Here is a 22,676-nt window from a genome sequence, read left to right on the forward strand (position 1 = left end):
AACAAAACAAGTCATAGAAAAGGTAACATTCTGACTCATGAATAAGTTATGACCAGCAATGTTTTATTTTCCATTTCTATCAAAGCTGCCTTAGCTGTGTTACCTGCAATAGCTTTATGTCACCAACTAAAGAAGTAGGTTTGGGAGAGAGAGTTGACTGAAGCAGAAAAACACAATTAATTCTAAAACTTAAGCACTGAATGACCAGCTGTCATTCTACACTCTGCTCAGCTACCACGACACTTGACTGAAAGCTCACCACAGCTACTGAGAAAGGCAAGGGGAAAACTACAGGGGAAAACAGAGTACATCTTACAAGTGAAATATTAGCTTTTAAATTCATTCACGAACTACATTAGTTTTCAACTACTCTATTTGCCCACCAAAGCCACTGATGCAGTGTTAGTGAACTGCAGTTATGATTAATGCAGACTCATTACTGCTGAAAAAGCAATGAGATGCTAAAATTTCCACACCACATGACTACTCGTTTACCATTGAGGGGTCTGTGGGTGAAGGAAGCCCCTCATCAGCATCCTCCTTGATAACATCCTAACAACAACAAAATATTATGGTTTGGGTAAAATGATCAAGGGCTCAACAAAAATTATGAAGTAAACAGTGAATGAGAATGATCTCACAATAATACATAATTCAATAGAAACATATTTGTTTTCTTTAAGTGATTAAAGCTTTTACCACTTTTAACAGCTTTGCTCATTGTATCAATACCCTAGAATTAAAGCGACCAACAAATGAGGCTTTTACTTTTTTATCTTTCCTCAGCTCATAATTCCATTTGAAGAGCCATCTGTCAGTAAAATAAATACTGTTAAAGAGGAAATTTATTATTCTATAGGAAGCTAGAAAAGTCTGCTAGTTTTGCCCTTCTGATAGGTAAAATTGAATTATATGTACTTGCAAAAACAGATAAAATGTATTTTGTTTTACTTAAATATTAAATATATTTCTTTTAACATTTAAATATGGTCTTCCAGTTTCTAGCATTATTTACAATATTAAAGGATGTAATTTTATCTTCTCCAAGTACAAAGAATTTGTGACACATTATTAAAAAAAATTTAATATAAATTTACAAGTAGCACTCATTTTTCTCATTTTTCTTCTATCACTACATCTATTTTAGTACTATAGTACAGTTGGCATTTTCATTAATATATTTTTTTGCCAGTATCACAGGTCATTCTTCTCTAATCTTTATACATGGATGCTAGAATTGGTCTTCCTCTGTAAGGAATTTCTAAAGTTAAAACAAAATACATTTACATTACATGTTAGTAAAACCTTTGCTTAAAATATTTATAATATAAAGCTTATACTTGTCTAACAGAGAACCATCATTAATAACCTTCAATTTCATTACTCACTATATTTATTGTCTAGGTTAGTATTTGAATTACCCTTCAAAATACTTACTAGGCCATTGTTCTGATCTCTGGACAAACTCGTTTTTAGTGGTGGACGTGAGATGAGATGAGAACTGCCAGGGTAATACCTTGGCATGTAAAGATATGGGGCAAAGAATGGCTATGGAAAAAAAAAAAGGTGTAACAAAAAAGGGACAAACAATTACACAAATCAAAATGTAATAATAAAATAAAAATCATTACAACAAAACACATCCTCTAGTTGAGTTTCATAAAGTAAAAAAGAGCAATTACTAATAGCTTTCTTTACTTTTGCATTGAACCATTAAACAGAATTCAATCAAAAGCTCTGGAGTGAATTCTTCAAAATCACTCAGCAAATGACCCCTTTTTTTTCCCTCCGAGCCAATGGGTGCTCTGGTATAGTTTTCTGGAGGAACAGAGTCAGAATGGTTTTGGTAGCTACACTCCAACGTCTGCTTTCAATATGGGAAAAGGATAATTTAACAATAATTCTGACAATTTCACTCTCGGACCTTCTAATCTAAAAATCAGGTGCTCAGTAAAACTTTGAGTCATTTGTAATAGCCAAGACAATTGAACCAAATAAATAAGAAGTGTGATACATAAGAGCATCACTAGAACTTCCCATATTTGTGGCACCAAACCTGAGGGCTTCCACAAACACTAGATTTGATAAACATATGAACAGATGCTTAGAGCAGACAGTACTGGAGTTTTGTTTTGCTGGAAATACATTAATGCATGTTGTTCAATACAAATAACATTTTAAGGGACAGTGTTATATTAGACTTTAGGAAAAGCAGAATTACAGCACTCATTGCTTTCAACTCATTACCCAATTCTTAATAAAACTCCTCCCCCCAAAAAAAACCCCCAAAATCTAAAAACCAACAAAACATCATAAAAACCTAAAAGAAATCTCAAAACAATGGCTGCATTACTGATTTCTGATGTTTCTATGTGCAGCATTTTCAAAATTGCATTATCCAGATACTTCACAAGAGAACATATTGTCTGATTTGTGTTTCTGCACATGACAAGATTCTGATTAGTCTACAGCACCAAATTCAGTATAAAGTAAATAATTCTATGACTAAAGGGAGAATCTATGAGGAAGGAGCAAAATTTGTTGAAATATTCCACTTTAGATTTGCCAATAAGGACTTAAAAACTTCTGTATTCAGAAGCAGCTCTAAATGAACTGAGAAATTCAAGTTTAATTTCTGAGTATATCATTTATGTAGACAGCATATGCTACAACTTCAAGCACTTTATGGAAAATAAAAGTGGTTCGATATTCTTAGCTGCTAGAGGTAGATTCTGAGCACTTTCACATAATTACCACAAAAATTTCATATGCTTTTTCAACATATGAAGTTACACAATATTCATTGTAACCATTAGTCTAATTGGGGAAGTTTGGTTACCTAGCCTTTGCCTCTACATTATTTGGCTAGTATAGAATGCAGGGAAGGTCACTGAATTAAAACTATTCCTCTGTCATAAGGCACATTCTACAAATAATACAAACCTATTTTTGGAAGAGATTAATTTCCAGAAAATACCATAGAATCGTTTAATGCTTCAGTTTTCCACTAACAGCTTAAACCATGTGGAAAACCCCCAAGCATGAAATGCTTAACAGTCAAACTGCATTCAAGTGCCCAGTTCTCACTGCAGAGCCTCTTCTCTGAAACACACAGTGAGCTTGCTGGTTGCACGATATCAGACTACAAAGCAATGGAAAAAAAAATCTGTCCACTAAGGCAATTATCCCAAAATCCTCTCATAACTTCTAATCAACCCCTGGGCCCATTTCAGCTACCCCACTGTTTCCCCATGGTGGAATTAATTCTCCATTACAGGCCAAGCACTTCAGACTCAATCCTCATTTGAAGTACAATACAGGTATCATGAAAACATGAGATCAATATAAATATATATTGGGCAAAAACCAGTGCAGAGTTGCTCTTCAAGTCTGCAGATAGCCTACAAAGCTTAATGGATGTAGCAAAACATTATGTGTTCAAGATATCAAAAAATTTTCTCCTCTTTTGTAAAACAAGAAAAAAAAAAAAAAACCACCACCAAAAAAACCCCTCACATTTCTTTCTCCCACCCAGGAAATCCCAATTAGACTTGCCTACAGCTCTGACCTTCCCTGTAAGAAACATCATCTCCACAATAATCCATGACAGCAGCAATTTTGAGAAGCTGAACTTGAATTCAGCTTTCAGCCAGGCCATTAAACTGTGGTAAACAGCATATGTCCAGCTTAGACCTATATGCAAGCCAGAGTGCTAAACTGAAGAGCTTCTAAATGGGACCATAATCTTCCCTTTACAGCTAACCAGAGGGAGAACTGGGTTTTAAACCAAAAATTAATAGATTACATCACTGGAAGTTCCAGGTCTATAACAGAGGAGAAACTAAAGAAAAAAGAAGAAACATACATAATAAAAAAACTTGTATTTTCCAAAAATAAAGTCTTTTCCCCAACAGCTGAAGGGGATTTTTCTTAAGCATAAATTAATGCTTAAAGACAATAGTACAGGAACCATTTACTGGTCAGAATATGGCACATATCCCCAGAACTGAGGGTGTTTTTGAATAAAATCCAGCCATTTAAACAGAAGTATTTGAATCCATTGTGTTGTGTCATACCAGTATCCAAGACCTCTCTCAGAAACATCTACTGGGGAGTTGCTATTGGTTTTTTTAAACACCATTTTTACAAAAACCTGAGAAATGAAATATGATTGAAAGTGCTGAAGGAAACAGTTTTTCAGGATGAATTCTACTTTTAAAAGCTTCTCATCACTCATCTCAGTATGTGGTGTTCATGACAGTACCTTTATGAGTCCAGAGTAACAAATACAGTTCTCTGACAATATTTATTAAGTGACACACTAAAAACAATTATACTTTAGAAGGGTAGTATAAAATTCCAGTGAGAGAGGTCAAAATTGAAGCATTTTAGTTTTCAGCAGCAAAAAAGTAAGCACATCTAAAAGCCTTAACACAAATGAACAAATAAACTCTTTGTAAGAACAGCTTATGACTCATCAATAATTATTTCTCTAATGCTTATTGGAGCCAAAAACTCCATACAGGTTTCAACAGTTTATCACTCCAGACTTTAAACCTTGTCATGTACAGTAACACAAAACAGGGCAAAAAAGACACAAAAACAGGGCTTCCAACAAAACAGCTACTTGGACTAAGCTGAGTTAGTATCAACACAAATATTCATGTGTCAAGCATTTATCAGCGTTGGACTACTTCAAAATAGATGTTATTTTACGTTATTTTCAACAAAACAGCATACTGTCAATGTCTTGAAGGTATATAAGAATCATTTTAGAATAGATAACTTAAAAGATCTGGCCTACATATACATTTTTTTGCCTTGGTTAACACACACTGATTTATGAATAACTCAATTTACTTTTCACCTTAATAGGTTATATGTTTATCTACAGTCGTATCTACTTAATGTTGAGGCTGTTTCCTGTATATAGAAGTACGCTATGACTTTCATCAGCTCTCTGTGGTTTTTTTCATGACAGTACTACAGAAAAAAAAATTAAAAATAAAGTTTAAAAATACTGAACACATCCCACAAAACCAGAAAGCTTATAGACACTCTTCAACTATAAAGTAAAGCATTTAATTCAATTTTCACGTGAGCCACTCCCAGGACTATGTTTTCTGAGGCCCACAAATAGCTCAAAAATGTATGTTTTGTGCAATTCATGTTAATTCCTTTAAACTAGTACAACACCAACTTAGGGAAAAGATCATGGAATAACTTTAAAAAGAGACAGAAGGGAAGACAGACATACATTCTCATAATCCATCTCCCCACTTGAGTTTCTGTATGTTTTAACAAAAGTAACCAAAAAAAGACGGGATGCCTTCCAACGTCTGTGAAAAACTGAGCACAATTTACCACCAAAAAAAACCCCCAAACAAAACAAAAACAAACAAAAAACCAGCAACCCAAAAAGCCCTGCAATATCCAACAAATGAGCAGTGTCTCAAAATTATTTTTTCTCCTTTGTAATTTGTTTTCTTGATGCCATTTACCATGTTTCTTCCCCAAACAACAGTGACTGAACATAACTGCAGAATTTGTCTGCATTTGGACTTTTCTCCACTCCTAAATAAAACTTGCATGGGTATTTTAATATTTAATAGATGACATCTGCAGTATTACCAGACTAAATCAGAAGAATGTTAATTGGATCTCGATTATTTACCCGATTGTAAAAGGGGTGCTGAGGTCCTGTCATACCACTATAGTAACTGCTGTGAGGCTGGGGGGACAAAACTCCACTGTTGAAAGGCCCATTGAAAGAGGTTGTAGAAGAGCAAGCTGAGGAAGGCTGACTGAACAGAGATGTTGCTCTAGCAGGTGCCTCATGTAAAGGCAAGGTGGGATAAGGAAGTCCTCCAATATTCATCTGATCTCTTGCAGCACGAACATCTGAAAAATAAATTGGTAACAAGAATATGATTTTGCTTGAAGTATTTGGAAAAGTTTTTATTTGTTTGCCAATTCACTACAGTATATTTTTGCATATTTAACTCCAATCAGAGCTCATCAAATAGAACATCAAGAAGGTCAAATTTCAGCTGGATTTGGTTGATTTCTCTTGATGATCACATCTACACAGGAGTCCTTAAGAAATTTGGATGGTTTATCACATAAACTTATGTAGCACATTAAATCTCTCTAAACATTTAGATTTTTTTTTTTAATGTGGCATAAAGGAACCTAACAGTCATTCTCCAAGAGAAGCTGCTCCAAGGCTGGTCTGTACAATGGCAGAGTGACAAATCTCAGCACACAGGGACTTCTTCTAATCCACCAGGAGCTGTCAATCCTCTCACAGCAGGTGCTACTGAGACCTGGGAGTTGCCAAGGAAAAAAAGGTCCCCAACAACCCTCAGCCCAGGGAGAGTGACATGGTAGTTTGAGTGGCCAGGGCGCAGGAAAGGGTGCAGTCACCCTACCCAAGAGGTGAGCCCCCTTGGTGGTCATCATCCTCTCACAAGGAGCTCAGATATGGCATCCACATAAGGCACAAACCCATAGTCCTCTGCGCCCACCAGAAAGGATGTGACAACACAGACAGAGCTCCCATCCAGGCCAGAGCCTGTCACCAGTGTTGGATGGTAGTAGAGACAACACCTGTGTGAGACACGACCAGGGAGACAACTCTGATCCAGCCTGGTGCAAGAGTTAAGTAAGGAAGCAGAAAGATTAAGAAGCATGAGCGAGTCAGAGGACAGAGACTGCTGGAACCATGCTCTGGCCTCCCTGAGACAGAACAGCCACCAGAAAAAAGCCAAGATCCAGGGGACCCTGTATTCTCCCTGTAACAGGCAAAAGGGACCTGTGCCAGGGGACATTCATGTTGGACATTAGAAACAATTCTTCCACTGAAAGTCTTATGGAGATGAGGCAGAAACTCCTGAGGTAACAAAATCTAACAGGGAAACACCACTAAAATACTTCAAAGGAATTAAAGGGTGCTCCTCTAAGAAGGTGACACAGCTGACAGCACAGCTGAGGTGCCTCCACCTCAGTGCACATGGACTGGGCAACTGACAGGAGGAGTTGGAAGCCACTGAGCTGCCAGAAAGCTGTGACTTAGCTGCCATTCCAGAAACTTGGTGGATGAATCCCATGACTAGAGTGCAACTGTTGATGGCTGTTCAAATGGGACAGGAGAGGAAGGAGGGGAAGAGAGGTTGCCCTCTACATCAAGAGATGGAGAGATAGCAAATTCTTAAAAACAGTAGCAAGGAGGACCCCAGGAACTAGCGACCTGTCAGCCTCGCGTCTGAGGATCATGGACCAGATCCTCAGGAAAGTTTTGCCAAGGTACATGGAGGACAAAGGTGATTCAAGACAGCTAGCAACAGCTTCACCACAGGGAAGTCCTGCCTGACTAACTCCTGTGATGGAGTGACTGCATCAGTGGACAAGGGAAGGGCTAGAGATATCTCTCTGGATAGATATCTATCTATAGATATCTGTATTTATCTGGACTTCTACAAAGCTTTCATGTAGTCCCCCACAATATCCTTCTCTCTACACTGGAGATACATTTGATGAGTAGACTGTAACACAGATAAGAAATTGGGTGTGGACAACTGTATGAAGAGGGTAATGGTCAATGGCTCAGAGTGCCAACAGACATCAGTGACAAGCAGTGTCCATCGGGTCCATACTGGGACAAGTGTTATTTACCATCTGCATTATTGACATGAATGGATGAGTGAATCCTCAGCCAGTCTGCAGATGACACCATGCTGAGTGGTGCAGCTGACACAACTGAGGGATGGGATGCCATCCAGAGGGACCTGGACGAGCTCAAGAAGGGAACCTATGGGAATCTTATGAGGTTTAATAAGATCACCTGAGCTGGGTCAACTCTCAGTAACAATCCAGGCTGGGGATGAACAGATGCAGAGGAGCCCTACTGAGAAGGACTTGGAGGTGCTGCTGGATAAGAGGCTGGACTTGACCCAGCCATGTGCCCTTGTAGCTCAGAAAGACAAACGTGTCGTGGGCTGCATCCAAAGCAGTGTAGGCAGCAGGTGAGGGAGGGGATTCTGCCCCTCTGCCTGGTGAGACCCTACCTGCAGTGCTGCATCCAGTTCTGGGATGCCCAGAACAGGAAGGACATTAATGTATTTGAGCAAGTCCAGAGGAGGCCACAAAGATGACTGATGAGGGAGGGAGCACCTCTACTATGAGGAAAGGCTGAAAGAATTGGGATTTTTCAGAGAAAAGGCTTTGGGGTGACCTAATTGCAGCCTTCTGGCATCTGGAGAGAGCCTCCAAGACAGGTGGAGAAAGACTATTTACAGGTACGTAGTGACAGGACAAGGGGGAATGGCTACAAACTGATAGTAGGTTTAGAATTCTTTACCATGAAGGTGGTGACCTACTGGAATAGATTGACCAGACAACTTATGGATGCCCCAACACTGGAAGTGTTCAAGACCAGGCTGGATGGGGTTCTGAGCAACCCGGTCTAGTGAAAGGTATCCCTGCACATCACAGGGGGTGGGAACTAGATAATTTTTAAGGTCCCTTCCTACCTAAGCCATTATAAGACTCTAAGGAACAACTCCCCTAGGAGGAAAGGCTGAAAGAGTTGGAATTCTCCAGCCTGGAGAAAACCTTGTTTCACTGACTTAATTTCTACAGGGTTTTACATGTACTTTCAAAATTGTTAACAAAGATCTGAAGTCAACTTGCATCTCTTCTACTAAAATATCGTTGTGTGTATTGGTTTCTTCCATCTCCTAAAGTGCTCTGCAAAGCAAGAACAGTGGACTTCACCCTCCAAAAGAGAAGCTTTAGTCCAGGATGGTCTGGGTGTTACAGCAAAACTATTAAGTGAAACTGAATGGCCTCTTCCTGAAGTCAAATCAGACAATCTGAAGGTATGATTTGATGAACAAATGAGTGTTCTGTGTGACATGCCAAGTAGCTCAACTTAAAATAAGTAAGAGATTTGTCATTTTCCATTTATTTGAAAGCATACTCACCTGCAATGATTTCTCGTAGCTTGGGATCCAAGTTCACTGTACAAGGCAAAAAGGTTCTTACATCACGTGCAACAAGGACAGGTGTTCGTGAGGATAAAAATACTTCAAAGTTCCGTATATCTGCATCAATTTCAAGTAGAGGTTCAACATCTTTAGTTGTAGGAATATTCTTTGAAATTCTGGGGGGTGAAATTAGATACATCATAAACCATATTTATTAGCGTATGACTTCAGTTTACAAAGTAATATTCTAGGGTGAAATACTAGTACACTTGCACCCATTCTTCCTGCTCTCTGAAAAATAAGAGAACCCATAAAGAGCTGTTCTGTCTGCAGAAAGAGCAATGTAACGTTTTCTAACATGCAAAAAACCTTAAACTGCTGAACAATCTGATCTAATGGTATGCTTCAGAGAAATGGCAAAGAAGCCATACATCAGTAATGTCAAATCTCAAGTAAGGGGAAGTTAACATTTGTGAACTTTAACCCCAAACACCCATTCAAATTCCTATACCCAATTCAGAAATTCCATGGGAAAAACAATCTCATTTTTAAACTAACTTTTTGTAACAGGAATAGGCATCTTAGAAGCTGATCAAAATCTAACTGTGCATTCATTGTAAAAAGTGGGAAAACAACCACCTGCTTTCAAGCAATTCACCTTCTAAGAAAAAGCCACAAACAAATGAAAACAACAAAACCATGAGACATGATCAATGTAAGGGACTGTTCATGCATTATGACTATTGTCAAGCAACAGTGGGGGTTTTGTGAGCAGTAGTATAAAGGGGAGTTTCAGGAAGGAACAAGTAGGATTAAATGTTAGTCTTGTGGAAGTTTATGAAAAGCTCCTACCAAGCAAGTCATGGAGGCTGACACTGTTGGTCAGATGGACCTATCTTACTTGATGTTTCATCTCATAGTACTGGTATCATATATCAAATGAGAAATGATAATCTATATTAAAGATTACTAAAATGGAAAATTACTCACACCCAGCATAATAAATACGTAAACAGTGAAAGAATGCACTGAGAACAGTGAGCACAGTTACAGTAATGGCTATAAAGTGACTGTGACACCACTCCATATGGATACCAGTGAAGTAACCACACTGTACATAAAGTAAAAATAGAAAAAAATTATGAGGAGAAAAAAAACCCATCAAACTTCATATAAATATAAAATTAATTATGATTTTTAATGTCTCTTTTCAATGACATGTTAGGACTACAACTCCCTGATAAAGGGGAACAGCATAGATGTGTTTGCTGCTCTGTGAACTGCTGTAACTTGCTTAAAAGAAGAAAGCAGCATAGAAACAAGAAAGTGTTTTCTCCAACTACTGGGCAATTAGAAGAGCTAAGGCAACTACCAATGCTGTCATGGGGGAAATGAGTGCACTGATGCATGGATGGGAAGGGAGGCAGGAGACTCAGGCACACTAAGTAAATCATCAGTACCCCAGCAATCTCTTACATTAAATAAATTTACAATCACATTGTGGCTTTGAAAAGAAAAAAAGCACTTAAAAGAAACCCCCAACTGGTTGCAATTGAACTGTATTTTTAAGAGAGCTAATGAACTAAGTCCACCATTAGCTGAACAATCTTACCCTATTTCACAATTTGTCTGCTTTTTAAAAGCAACAATCTTTTTTATCTTTATTTTTAGATTCTCCACAGAGAGTAGAATTTTATGTACCATGGGATTATTCTAGAGACAAAAGTGGCACATTTACACAGAATACATAGCATTTAATGTTAAGAAAAATAAAAAAATTAAGACTCAATGCTACATGCTTGAAGTAAGCGCGACTCTGTTGCACTAAAAATGTATTTCAGCTGCGGTAATCTTTCAATCTGATCTTCTACCACATTCTAGCCACATACTAAGAGCAGAATTAACAAACAGCTCCTGTAATTTGTTTCCTATAAATTTGACCAGGAAACAATGGACCATGTACCTAACAGACAGAGGATACTGCCATACCATGCTGTCATAAACAGTGTCTGTGAATAACTTCATTCACAGTGAGAGGTCACAGGAAACATGTAACAAATATAAAGCATAAAAGCAAGTGTAGCCTATTCTAACAAAGGTTCTGCAGAACAAATTGTTATGAGACATTGTCCAGATGGCAGCTGGATTATCCACTTTAGGGAAGTTCAATGAATGTAAGACTTCAGACTCCAGCCTTAAGAGAATAAAAGGTGGTGCTTCTGTGAGAAGACAAACTTGACACTCAAAGGTTACAATTTCAAATAATGGGTACAGTTCATTCTCTGGCAGAGTTCAAAGAAATCTAGTAGGAGCTGAAAGTAGACCTAACCTCAAGGAGCGAAGGGCAAAAAGAAAAAAAATAAGAACCTGTAAAAAACCTTAATACTTCACTGAATCTGAGAAATGCATATTTTACACTAATATTTAGCAACTACCTTACATTATTCTATTTAGCCTTATATAAAACTACAACTAAACTGACTGTAAATGTTTATGTTTTAAATCAAGCATCAGATTGTAAAAAAAAAACAAGATCCTTAATGCACACTTTAGTTAAATACATTTGTTATATATATTTACTGTTTGTATTTTAGACAGGAGTTCAACACTGGAAAAGTAAAAATTAAGTCACTTTTCAAGTCAGGAACTGAAGAGTTAAAGAGTGGCCTACTTCAACACTTCAATCTACAAAATAAAAAGCCAAAAGAGAATGTGACATAGATTTAAATAAAACACACAGCTGATGAATCACATGAAACAAATTAGCTGATTTTTAATGCCAGCTCTACTTAAGTCTGAATGCGAACAGTGTTCCGAATGCGATGAACAAAGCTACTGTTCAGAAGCCAATAGCCCACTGCTGGTGTGCAGATTGAAGTCTCTATTCTAACCTCCTGAGCTCAATGTCTTAAACTACGCCTTTGAAAGAAATATTTATGTAAATGATAATCTTTTGGCAAAGAGCCACAAAAACCATACGTGCCTGCACTTCTCAGATAAAAAAATAAAAGGTTAGCATTTAAAGCACTTTAGAAGTTACTTTTTCTAAAATACAAGCATGCAGATCTAAAAAAAAAAGCACTGTGAACACACTTTTTTCATTTTGGGGCTAGATTCCTGAGGCAAAAGAATTATTTTGTAAATCAGAAACATCAGAAAGTGTCAGTGTTACAGACTGTTTGTTTCCAGGAGAAACTACTTGAATTTAGAAGGAATGAAGCTAAAACAAAACATTTCATTGATTGAAGCAAACCTTAAAAATTGATTCCACTACTCTTCACATCGTTTTTCCATAAGCAGCTGAAATTAAAAACTGCTTTCATTCGGGAGTAAGTTACATTGCAACAACGATGAATTGTTCCTGCCTTTTTCCTCAAATATAGACAATTTCGTACAAGTACACAGAGGCACATCATCTTATCTTTCATTCTGTAAATTAGATTCACATTTGTTCTAATTATGCTCACTTTGTACTTCCATGACTGACTTAGAAAATAACCAGCCATAGTCTGACAGTGTGTCCAGCACTGAATGTTGCCAGCACAGCTCAGAGGAAGGTGCTAAGCTGTTGCACCTATTGACCATCTCCTTCACTACCCTGCTAGGTGCTGGCAAAATGGCAACAGCCAAAATTACCCACCTTAAACCGCACTGGAGGCTGCACTGGAGGTGCCCACATTGCCTATGCCACTGGTTATGTCAGGCCTTGGAATATGTCAAAAGGATTTACCCACCTCTTCCCCCAGCCAGGGCTTTTGGGGCAGGCTGCCTCTAACCCAGTGTAGCTGAGTAACCAGGCTGTGCTGACAAGAGCTGTGAGGAGCCTCACTGCAGGGCTCTCCTGCCTGAGCTAAGAACAGCTTTTAAGCTCAGACCTTTGCCCTTGGTCCTCCTCTGAGCTACATCTATGCACCTTTGGTCTTGACCTTGACCACTGGCTTAACTTCCTGCCTTGAGCTGTGCCTTGTGGCCACACACCACAGGGCTGTTGGCTGTCCCTGGTCCAGCACTGAACCTGCTCTGCTTTTCCTGTCTGGCTACTGAGGGATGCTTCCCTTGTTCACAGTGCCGTGCCTGCCTTGCAGCTCCCGATTCACCCTCGCTCATGGAGCACAGCCCTGCTGTTCCCACATTGATAGAAGGTTGACTTCATTACAAGCCTTCATACCCCAAAGGGCTGTTCTCTCTGCTCTTTCCAAATCTCTCTCCCTGAAGGTAAAAACAAAGAAATGCTTAAAATTGATCTTTGCACACCTAATATTTTTTTCTTCTTGTGTTTTACAGGAGCAAGCAACTGCATGGACAAGAGTAATTTAACTTTCTCACTTCATAAAAAGCAAATTACTTAATTACTTGCTATTAAGTAATAGAGCAACAGAAGGCATGAGCATGAAGGCACGTCATGTTTTATCTATCATGGGCTTTTTAATTTTTTCCTCTCAATATAGTAGAAGCCAAAAATGTTGCTTAAAATAATGAAATAATTTGTCATTAAAAATGAGAAAAAAATTTCTACAGGTTTGAAGCTGAGCAACACAAAACTAGAAAATCTTGGCCGCTATGGAATGCAATATGAAATTTTGATGCTTAACAGTCTGCTGATTTGATGTCTGATCTCTAATACCTAATAATCAAATCTTATGCTCTGCACTGAAGTTACTTATCCCACTCTTCTCACGTCTGGTCAATATAGTGACAGTGTTAAAAGCTCTCACACAAATTGCTCCAGGAACTTTGCAGTACTTTCAACATATCGGCCAACTGTGCTACAAATATTCTCTCAAACTGAAAACTGCAACAGGTCACTTGGACACTGAAAAAGAACATTCGCTTATACGCCCATTCGTATAAAAATAGGAACAAAAAGCCATCAAGCACTCAATAATATAACACAAGGGAACAAATGCTTTATCCTTATAAAAACCAAAAAAGAGAAAGCTATAGTTTGATATATCTATGTAGACAAAAACTCAAGTCCCCTCAGCGCATATTAAGCAGAAGAGACTTCACTGAACAGATGCAATAGCTATTTAAAAACTCCTATTACCATAGGTATTCAGGAAAGCTTGATTTGCAAAACTGACTCTATTCAATTCAAGAACCAGCAGATAAACCACCTCTCCACCTCTCCTCCTAAAGTGTTCCTGCTTTTGATCATTTCAGAAAGAAAAAACCCCATTCTGATGCTTAAAAGATTGGTATTCATTAAACTAATCTCCCACACCCAGTATCACACACTGTCACTGAGCCATATTAAAAAGTTCTGTTCTTTAAACAACTCTCTGGCATACTTTATGATTAAAATAAAGTGTTAAAGCAGTTACAAATGCCCGGATTCATTCACAGCTTTGCAGTGCTATTTGAATTACAAAAGGCAAAATAATTTTAAAAAAGGTGGGCATCAACCACCTACTACTCAACTGGTACATAGCCTTTTAACATTGAGACCACACTATTAGCACAGTAAGAAACTTGATAACTTTATGTGCCCTGCATTTTAAGTATGAGGCAATAAAAGGAGACGGAAAAACAAAAAGCAGGTTAAATATTTTAGAAGTAATGCCTCACTGTGAGGTCTACAATACTAAATTGTCTACTTAAAGGAAGTGATTTATTTAAACCTGGCCTGGGCAAAGATGATTGCAGAGAACATTATCATCAGAGTGATGAATGTGGCACCTTCTACAGAGTTTTCATTTTTAATTTCTATAATCACTAAATAGCTACACTTCTTAAATTAATACATCAATAGGCATTAAGCAACTCACAAATCCCTCAGATGTTCATTTCACCCTTTTTCTTAAAAGGTATTTAAACAGTGTCAAAACTGGAATTAACATAATAACCTTCCAGAAAAGTTACATTTCAATGATCTTGCTCAATTTTAACATTTAAAATTTTACAGAATTGCTGAAAGCATGTAACATGCTTTTCTAAAAGAATAATTCAATAGATATTTGTCTAAAGCACTGTAATGAAAAAGTAAACAGATAATGCTTATCTTCCATTTTTATTTTACTTTTCTTCTTACTTATGTATATTAACAAAAAAACCTCAAATGATTTAAACAAAAGCTTTTAGCTCAACACATAATTGCAACAAAATTACAATAATTGTACCAATTAAAATAATCCTGAATGAACAGTTTGTCATCTTAATGTTCCAATGGTTTATAGAAGGATCTACTTAATTAGCTGAAATTGCTTTCCAATGTTAGTATCAAATGTCATTTGTTAAAAGTTGAACGATTTTGAAAATAATTTAACAAAGCAATTTTACAAAACACCAAGAACCAACATTTTCTTTTCAGCTGAATAAAGCAAGCAGATGTGTCATCAAATTGCTATAAAAATAAATGAGCCTTTATATGGAGAAAAATAAATTTTACTACTAGTGCTACAGAACACCATTTTTGTATGAAATCAAATTCTTTAATAAAATAATTTCATATCATTTATATCTTGGTGATATTTTTAGTATGCTACAAATATAGTTTCTTAAATTGAGGCAGTAAACAATCAAGGAGAAATATTCCACCGTACATGAAACAGAAAAATGTTTTAACCTGACTAAGTGATTTCTTAATTTGATTACTATGGGTGTATTACACAAGAGATCTGAATCTATCAGGAAAACATGGCACCACTGAAACCATGTTATAGAACTCCAAATCTATAGTAATGAACTGCGGTTTCACTTATTAGTCAATTTGTTTCTACCAGTTTAATTTCAAGAAAAAAGGAAAAAAAATAAAAGAAAAACCATTCTGTGATTGATTTCAAGAAAGAGTAACTCCACTAAGGACTGGAAAAAAACCCAAGCAAAATCATATACCAGTGCTGAAACTGGACTGGAACTGAAAAAATTAAGAAACAACAATTCCTTCTATTATTGATAAATTAGACAAAGCATATATTCCACAATCCATCCCTTGGAATGGTGTACAAGTTTCAAAAGCATTAAAATGAAATTAATACATGAGCTATGGCTCGCTTAGATCCTTTGATCCCTCAACCCCTGCAACCCCCTCCCTCCTTCCCCGAAAAAGAAAAAGATGCTGAATTAAAGAAAGCTGTTATGCTATTCTTCTAAATTTGGTGTGTTCTGCCTTGGCATGTCGTATTGCCATCCAATTTGCCATCCATCATAGGTAGGCATGCACACATATGTGCACTAAGACTTTATCACAGAGGTTAAATTAAGCCCAAGTGATAGATGAATTACACGTTGCTAAGTTTTAAATAATGGTTACCTACAACTCTGAGAAAAGTATAACCATTTTCTTGTCCTGAGAAATCTCTTTTTTCAAAATCAAAGAGTTCTTGATTTCCATAGTTTCCCTCAGCTTCCCAAAAAGCATATTTTCAAGGAGATTAAGGAAGGGTGGAGATTGTAATCTGAACAGATGGCTCATGAGTTTCTTCTATCCTGAGCCAAGCTCTTCTGTTCTAATATTTTTAATAAATATATAAAAATAGTCACAGAAATTTATGGACCATCAGCTATTTGCAAATATCCTTATAAAAAAATCAGAAAGTTCTGCCTTAATATTCCAGTTTGCTCAAAGCCCCTGTCTTAACACCCCAGTTCAGTTAAAGTTCGGGCAAAGAATGACAAGTAGGACTGTCCCTCGTGGCATCAAGCCCAAAAAGCAGATTAACAGTAGGAAGCACCTGAATAGAAGGTTACATGAATACCTGAACTCCGTAGCATTAAATAAATTGTATATTCAGTCATGGGGGACAAGCAGCCTCCACTCCCCAGCATCTTTAAGCACTGATCTCATGGTCCCTCTTAGGCCTATCTCCTCAGATACACCTGCCTTACACTTCTCACAGTTTCAGCAGGTAATGGCTAGAATTATATTCAGAAAGATACAGAACCTAGGTCCTAACCCCATAAGAGAGAGGACAGTATTTACCACACATCTACCTAGTGCCTGGGTGAATGTCTGGTATCTGAGCATGACCATGAGGAAATTCTCATGGATCGTCATCAACTTCATACTGACTTTTTTCTTTCCAAAGGGCCCTCTGTAACAGGTAGATCATTAAACTGCTCTGGTAGCCTGCAGCACATTCCCTGTCATTTTCTTTCCAAAGGCCAACTGGAACTTTTCTACAGTGGCCTTCCTTGCCTGCTGGACAACACATCTTGCTCACCAGCACCAGAAGGTTCCTGCAACCTGTCACACATCCTGTCCCAGCACTTGGTACAACAAATTTAGACACATCTGTCTTAGAATTAAAGTAGCCCTTTTTTGCTGTACTTTGTGCTGAACCTCATTTTATCCGCCTGCTTCAAACATGCTCAAACCATATGTTTTTTATCCTTTACTTGGCTCTTTGAAGGGCTTCAGTTACTGACTGAATAGGTTCTAGGTGCAAGGTAGGCCTTGCTTTAGCAATTCTGTGCATTCACAACAGAAATGTTTCACAGCAGAACCATTAATTGCACAGGACCTTCAGGGGTAAAAATTCATAGTTCATAGTTTTTCAAGTGTCTAGAAATTTACAATAATTTTGTGAAATGCCATACAAGACATTCTTGAACTCAAGAGGCATATGCACGCCTGAAGTTCCACTTTCAATTGTATAAATCTTACAGTCCAGCTACTAACAGCTGTAAGAAAGGGCAGACTGGTAAATCTGCCACATCTAGTAGAGAACAGGCTCGCTTATAGTTACAGAAACTCTCCCTAATGCCTCAGGAAGGACAAAAGCCTCCAGAAGGACAGGCAAGAGAATTACACAATTACTTCAGTGATTTCTAGGAACATTTTCCAATTGACAAAGTACTGCAGACTTCGATTTCTGCCATGATAAGAAGGATACAAAGAGATAAAATACGTTCAGCAGATTATCCTATTTAGTGAGGCAATTTGATGAGGAAAGGGACTGGGAAGACATTTCTTCTCATACAAACAGTTTTAATAGCATGATTTTTGATTAACATGGTGGTAGTATCAATCCCTGATATCTTTGGTCTTAAGAAGTAGAAAATATCAAGAAACAAAGACAACCAAGACTCAGAGCCTCAAACTGGAATGAAAAAATTAGGACCTTTGGGGAAAAGAAAGAAATAAATCAAATGTCTTAAGAATGAGGAGGGCTGGAGAAGAGAGGAGAAAGTCTAGCAAAACTGGGAGTCGTCACTGCTTGATGTGAGAATACAGCTTTCCTCAGCCTCTTAAATATATCTATTCTGGTACAATCATTTTGAAATGCGATGATTAGAAATTCAGTCTTTAGAACTTAGAAAAATCACAGATTTGTATAACACAATACATTCTGCCCTTCCATTGATTTGTTGTTTTAGGGAACTCCTAAAGACACTGTTTCATTTTCTGACTGAAGTGGGGCACAAAACATTGTTCAGAGAAATCAGCAACAATCGATGAATTCCTTTCCTTACCCCAGATTTACTGCCCACTACTGTGTTAGCAGGACTATAGATGAGATTATTTTCCCCAGCAGGGTATATACCTATATGCACAATGACTTTGATCTGCAACTTACTCACAGCTACTTCCACAACCCTCTGTGAAGCTGTTATCCTGGTTATATGCCCACATGGCATCACCTCCCTCTATCAGACCATTAACTGGCATGTCAAGTAGCACAAGAATTATCTTTGGAATCCTCACCTGCAAGTTTTTCACCAGACACATACTCCTATCTTTTGCTTCCTTCTTTTGTTTTCTTGGGGCAATCGTGCCTGTTATTACCTTAGATTTTAATACATTTAGATGTTCTAGATTAGGATCTTGCTTAAAATGTCTTAAATTTCAAAATACTTCCTTGTCTTCTTCCTATGTTCATGGACACTTTTGTGAATTCAGTTTTGTGAAATGTGTATTTTTTCTATAAAAGCCACAGTGACTTTTCCCAAGATTTCATTTATTGAGATCTGACACTGTCATTTATTCTGGTGTCATGGATGCTTTACTTGCCTTCACAAGAGAGCACATTCCCATAGCTGGCTAATTTACAAGTCTGAGAAGTCTCAGACATTAAACAGAAACTTGCTTTAATCTGACAACTTGATTCTCTTAGAAATTTATTTGCAGAAGGCCCACGTATTTTATTTCACTTCAGAGCTTTAAAAATTTGCCTTCTGCAACTTCTACAAACCACTTTGGTATTACACAAAATTGACTCTTTACAGTAACATAGAGGAGAATGCAGCATAACATAAATGTAGAGAAATATTAATTCTATGTCATAGCTATAAATCAAATGGTAAAGATAATTAAATTAGACCAGGATGGAGATATGGGTAATGACAACAGTGAGCTTGACCACCGAAGAACCTAAACACAAAAAGGGAAGGAGCAACAAAATCAGAATTAAGAGCTTAACCTGATAACGAGAGAGACTACATGAAAATCCTGATGATGAGAAAAGGCAACACATTACCTGAAGGAGTAAATACTACTGCTAATAAATATACCAGGTGGAAAGCAAGACTAACCAGACAAGTAGATAGACAGAGGCTGAAATAAGAGGATAGAAGTGAGATGATACAGCAGGTCAGCTAAAGAAGTAAAAAGAGTAAAGACATTTTTCTTGAGCATATAAACTGAAAGCCTGCAAAGCAGATTCAGCATTTTTTTTCAAAATTTGCCACAGCGACAAAGCATGGGCTTGTTCCCCTCTAAAAAACATTGAGAGCATAGAGTCTCTACCTGTTACCATAAGAGATGTTAAGTGACTCCAGCTCATAAAGGTTCTTGACAGAGGTGTGCCTGTGTCACAAACTGAAGCCTAAATTTCTTTAGAGGGTTGGGGGGGGAGTTTGTCCTCTGTTTTGGGTTGGTTTTTTTTGTGGTTTTCTAATTGGTTGTGTGGTTTGGTTTTTTTGGTTGGTTGGTTTGTTGTTGTTGTCATTGTTGTTGGTTTTGGTTGTCGTTTTGCGGGGGGAGTCTGTGTTTTTTTGCTTTTGGTGGGGTTTTTTCTGAGGGTGGTTTTTCTGTTTGTTTGATGGGACTTTTGTTATAGACCCTGGAAGAAAGTTCCCAATATGATATTCAGTAGGTTTTTCGTCTCTGCATAGTATGAAACAGGAAATATACACTTTTCCTGACAGACCTGGTTTCATACTCATCAATTTAGTCTTTGATATTCTTCACAGTATCTATAGAAAAAGACAAATTTACTTTCCCCAACAAGCCTTCATAATAAGAATATATTAGCTAGCCTTATTTTTAATGACAAATGGAAGCACAGAGATAACAAGTATACTTATTTAGTTACCAAATTGAGGTATCCCTTTTTTTCCAGAATACTCCACCAACTGAAAGCAGAACTCCCAGTAGCTCCAGATATAGCTCTGAACACTGAGTACTTAGCAATACCAGCCTACAGAACCATAAGCTGTACACCACCTCCCCACGGAGGCATGAATACTATCCAAGTGAAAGGTACGATAGAGGTGACTAGTCCAGCATCACACAAACTCTGACTAATAGTCGTGGAACAGCGTTTCATTGTCTTACTTTAGTTACTGCATTCAACTCCAAAAGACAGCACTGCAATGTAACAGAAAATGGCCTTCTCTTTTACTACAGTTTGCAAAATTAAATCCTGGACATTACAAGATGGGAATCTCGTGGAGGCAAAATAGCATATAATCATGGAAATCATATACCATTGAGCCTGCATAGAGGAGAATTAACTAAAGACTATATTTATTCTTTTGCTTCTTAGTGCTTGACTACCCGATTCTTTTCGTTTTCCCGTATTTTTTCTATGTTGTGAAAGTATCGCTTTCGCCGGGAAACAGCGAGCCAGGGCTCTGGCGCCAGCGCTCCCCGCGGCTGTGCCGAGCCGGGAGCGCCACCTGCCGGCACCGCACCGCGCTGCACAGTCCCTGCAGCACCAGCGCTGCCGGGGGGCAGCTGGGGACAGCCCGCCTCGGGGACACAGCTGGGGACAGCCCGCCTCGGGGACACAGCTGGGGACAGCCCGCCTCGGGGGACACAGCTAGGGACAGCCTGCCTCGGGGACACATCTGGGAACAGCCCGCCTCGGGGACACATCTGGGAACAGCCCGCCTCGGGGACACAGCTGCAGGGCAATACAGGGTTAACTGCCCCCTTCTCCTCCCACCGTTGTACCCTCAGCGCACACAGTGACAATCTACAGTAACTCCTCCGCTGAAGGGAGCTGTAACTGGTCCGTCCAGCGTGGTCACCCTCGGCTCTACACCGTCTGCAGTGGAGGGGAAGGCAATGGACAGTTCTCACTGCAAGGGAATCCTTGTGATTCAAAAGCTTTTTAACACATGATCTTTTAAAATTTGGAAAAGCAACTGTAATATCAAAGGAGTCTCTATACACAGAGAAGGCGACCAAGTGTGAAACTCTTACATTTGACACAGAACCTACAAGATTCCTTTTATCAATGAGATGTCCAAGCAGCACCCCTAAAGCTGCAGTGTCACTATAGAAAGCAGTTTGACAAAAACTATTCAATACTAGGAAAACTATATTCTTGATTCTGGTCTAAAATATCAAGATATTTTTTAAAAAACCCCTGAAGAACAAAAAGCAGAGAACAAACTCAGTACATGAACATGCTACATAATTATCAAAATCTGGTATCTATTTATGAGAATCCAATGGGAAAGCTGCTCTACAAACTAATAAAACTTAGAACATTGTAACAGAAGTTTTAGAAGAGGAACTTTGAAATGATAGCAAAACAGTTATTTGAGTCAAGTTACTTTAAACAGTTGCAGATAAAAAGAATAGCAATGACACTGAAAGGATTACTTTGGATATAACAGAAATTTTAGAGCTCCATATAATCCCAGAGAAGAGTTCACAGACCTTTTCACATTCAGCATATGGTAAAGATGATCACTCAAATCACCAGACAGATGAGACCTCAGCTTTGTCAATACTTCAGGAGAGTTACATATTTAGTTCCTTACACAGGTTCAATAGAAGGGGCTAAGAGACATCAATACTCTTCCTAAGCATGCAGCAACATTATTGTGGGAAAACTTTTTCCATTAATTGTTAAGAAACTAAAGAATTGGTCATGTTTTCCTTTTCCTTATTTTTCTGGTATTGCAGGTAGAATACAAACAGCTTTCCTTAAAAGATCATGATCACCTTCCCTTTTCCAATACATTGTACAGGGTTCTTCACTCTTTCTTCCCATTATGTACTCTGGTTTTAAACACTAAAAGATTACCTATACACTTGTAATTGTCAGTTATGAACTAGCAGTCTACTCAAGTGGCTGTATCACTTCCAAACAACCTGCATAGCAAGAGGTACAACATAGCAGCAGTCATGAATCTCCTCCACACCTTAACTAATAAACCATAACACGCTACAGCTGGCACTAAGCATCAACAGCTCAAGTGTTTGTGCTAATAACAAACAATCCAGAACCCAAGTAAGTAATTCACATTCACTTGTGAATGTCCTTTTATTTATGCTGGTTTACTACGAATTAACATCCATGAATACTGGAATTACTAGCACCCATTTTGAATATAAACCAGGTCTCTAATACCTCCTCTTTATCAGAAGACAAACATTGTTTTGTCTTGAAGACAGCTTTGGACTTCAATCATCCCAAAGTGATTTATTACTCTGGATGCTAATAATCAGAAAACTGTAATGAGTTTGTTGAGTAAATACTGAAAATATAAAATTGTGAAACATGCTATACA

At 37.9% G+C, this 22,676-nt stretch overlaps 1 protein-coding gene across 2 annotated transcripts in view; it reads right to left on the reverse strand.

Moving 5' to 3' along the window:
- KIDINS220 (kinase D interacting substrate 220) overlaps positions 1-22,676 on the reverse strand; it is a 76,174-nt gene that overhangs the window by 13,106 nt on the left and 40,392 nt on the right. Inside the window, exons 23-25 of one of the 2 annotated variants that reach the window (XM_059842844.1) lie at positions 8,985-9,163; positions 5,675-5,901; positions 1,438-1,548 (exon numbers count right to left, since the gene is read on the reverse strand). In XM_059842844.1, coding sequence (XP_059698827.1) covers positions 1,438-1,548; positions 5,675-5,901; positions 8,985-9,163 — 517 coding nt within the window. The remainder of the gene's footprint in view (positions 1-1,437; positions 1,549-5,674; positions 5,902-8,984; positions 9,164-22,676) is intronic. The other variant, XM_059842845.1, reaches the window with a different exon arrangement.

The sequence above is a fragment of the Haemorhous mexicanus genome, chromosome 3 (genome assembly GCF_027477595.1).
Source record: "Haemorhous mexicanus isolate bHaeMex1 chromosome 3, bHaeMex1.pri, whole genome shotgun sequence".
In the NCBI taxonomy this organism is placed as follows: Eukaryota; Metazoa; Chordata; class Aves; order Passeriformes; family Fringillidae; genus Haemorhous; species Haemorhous mexicanus.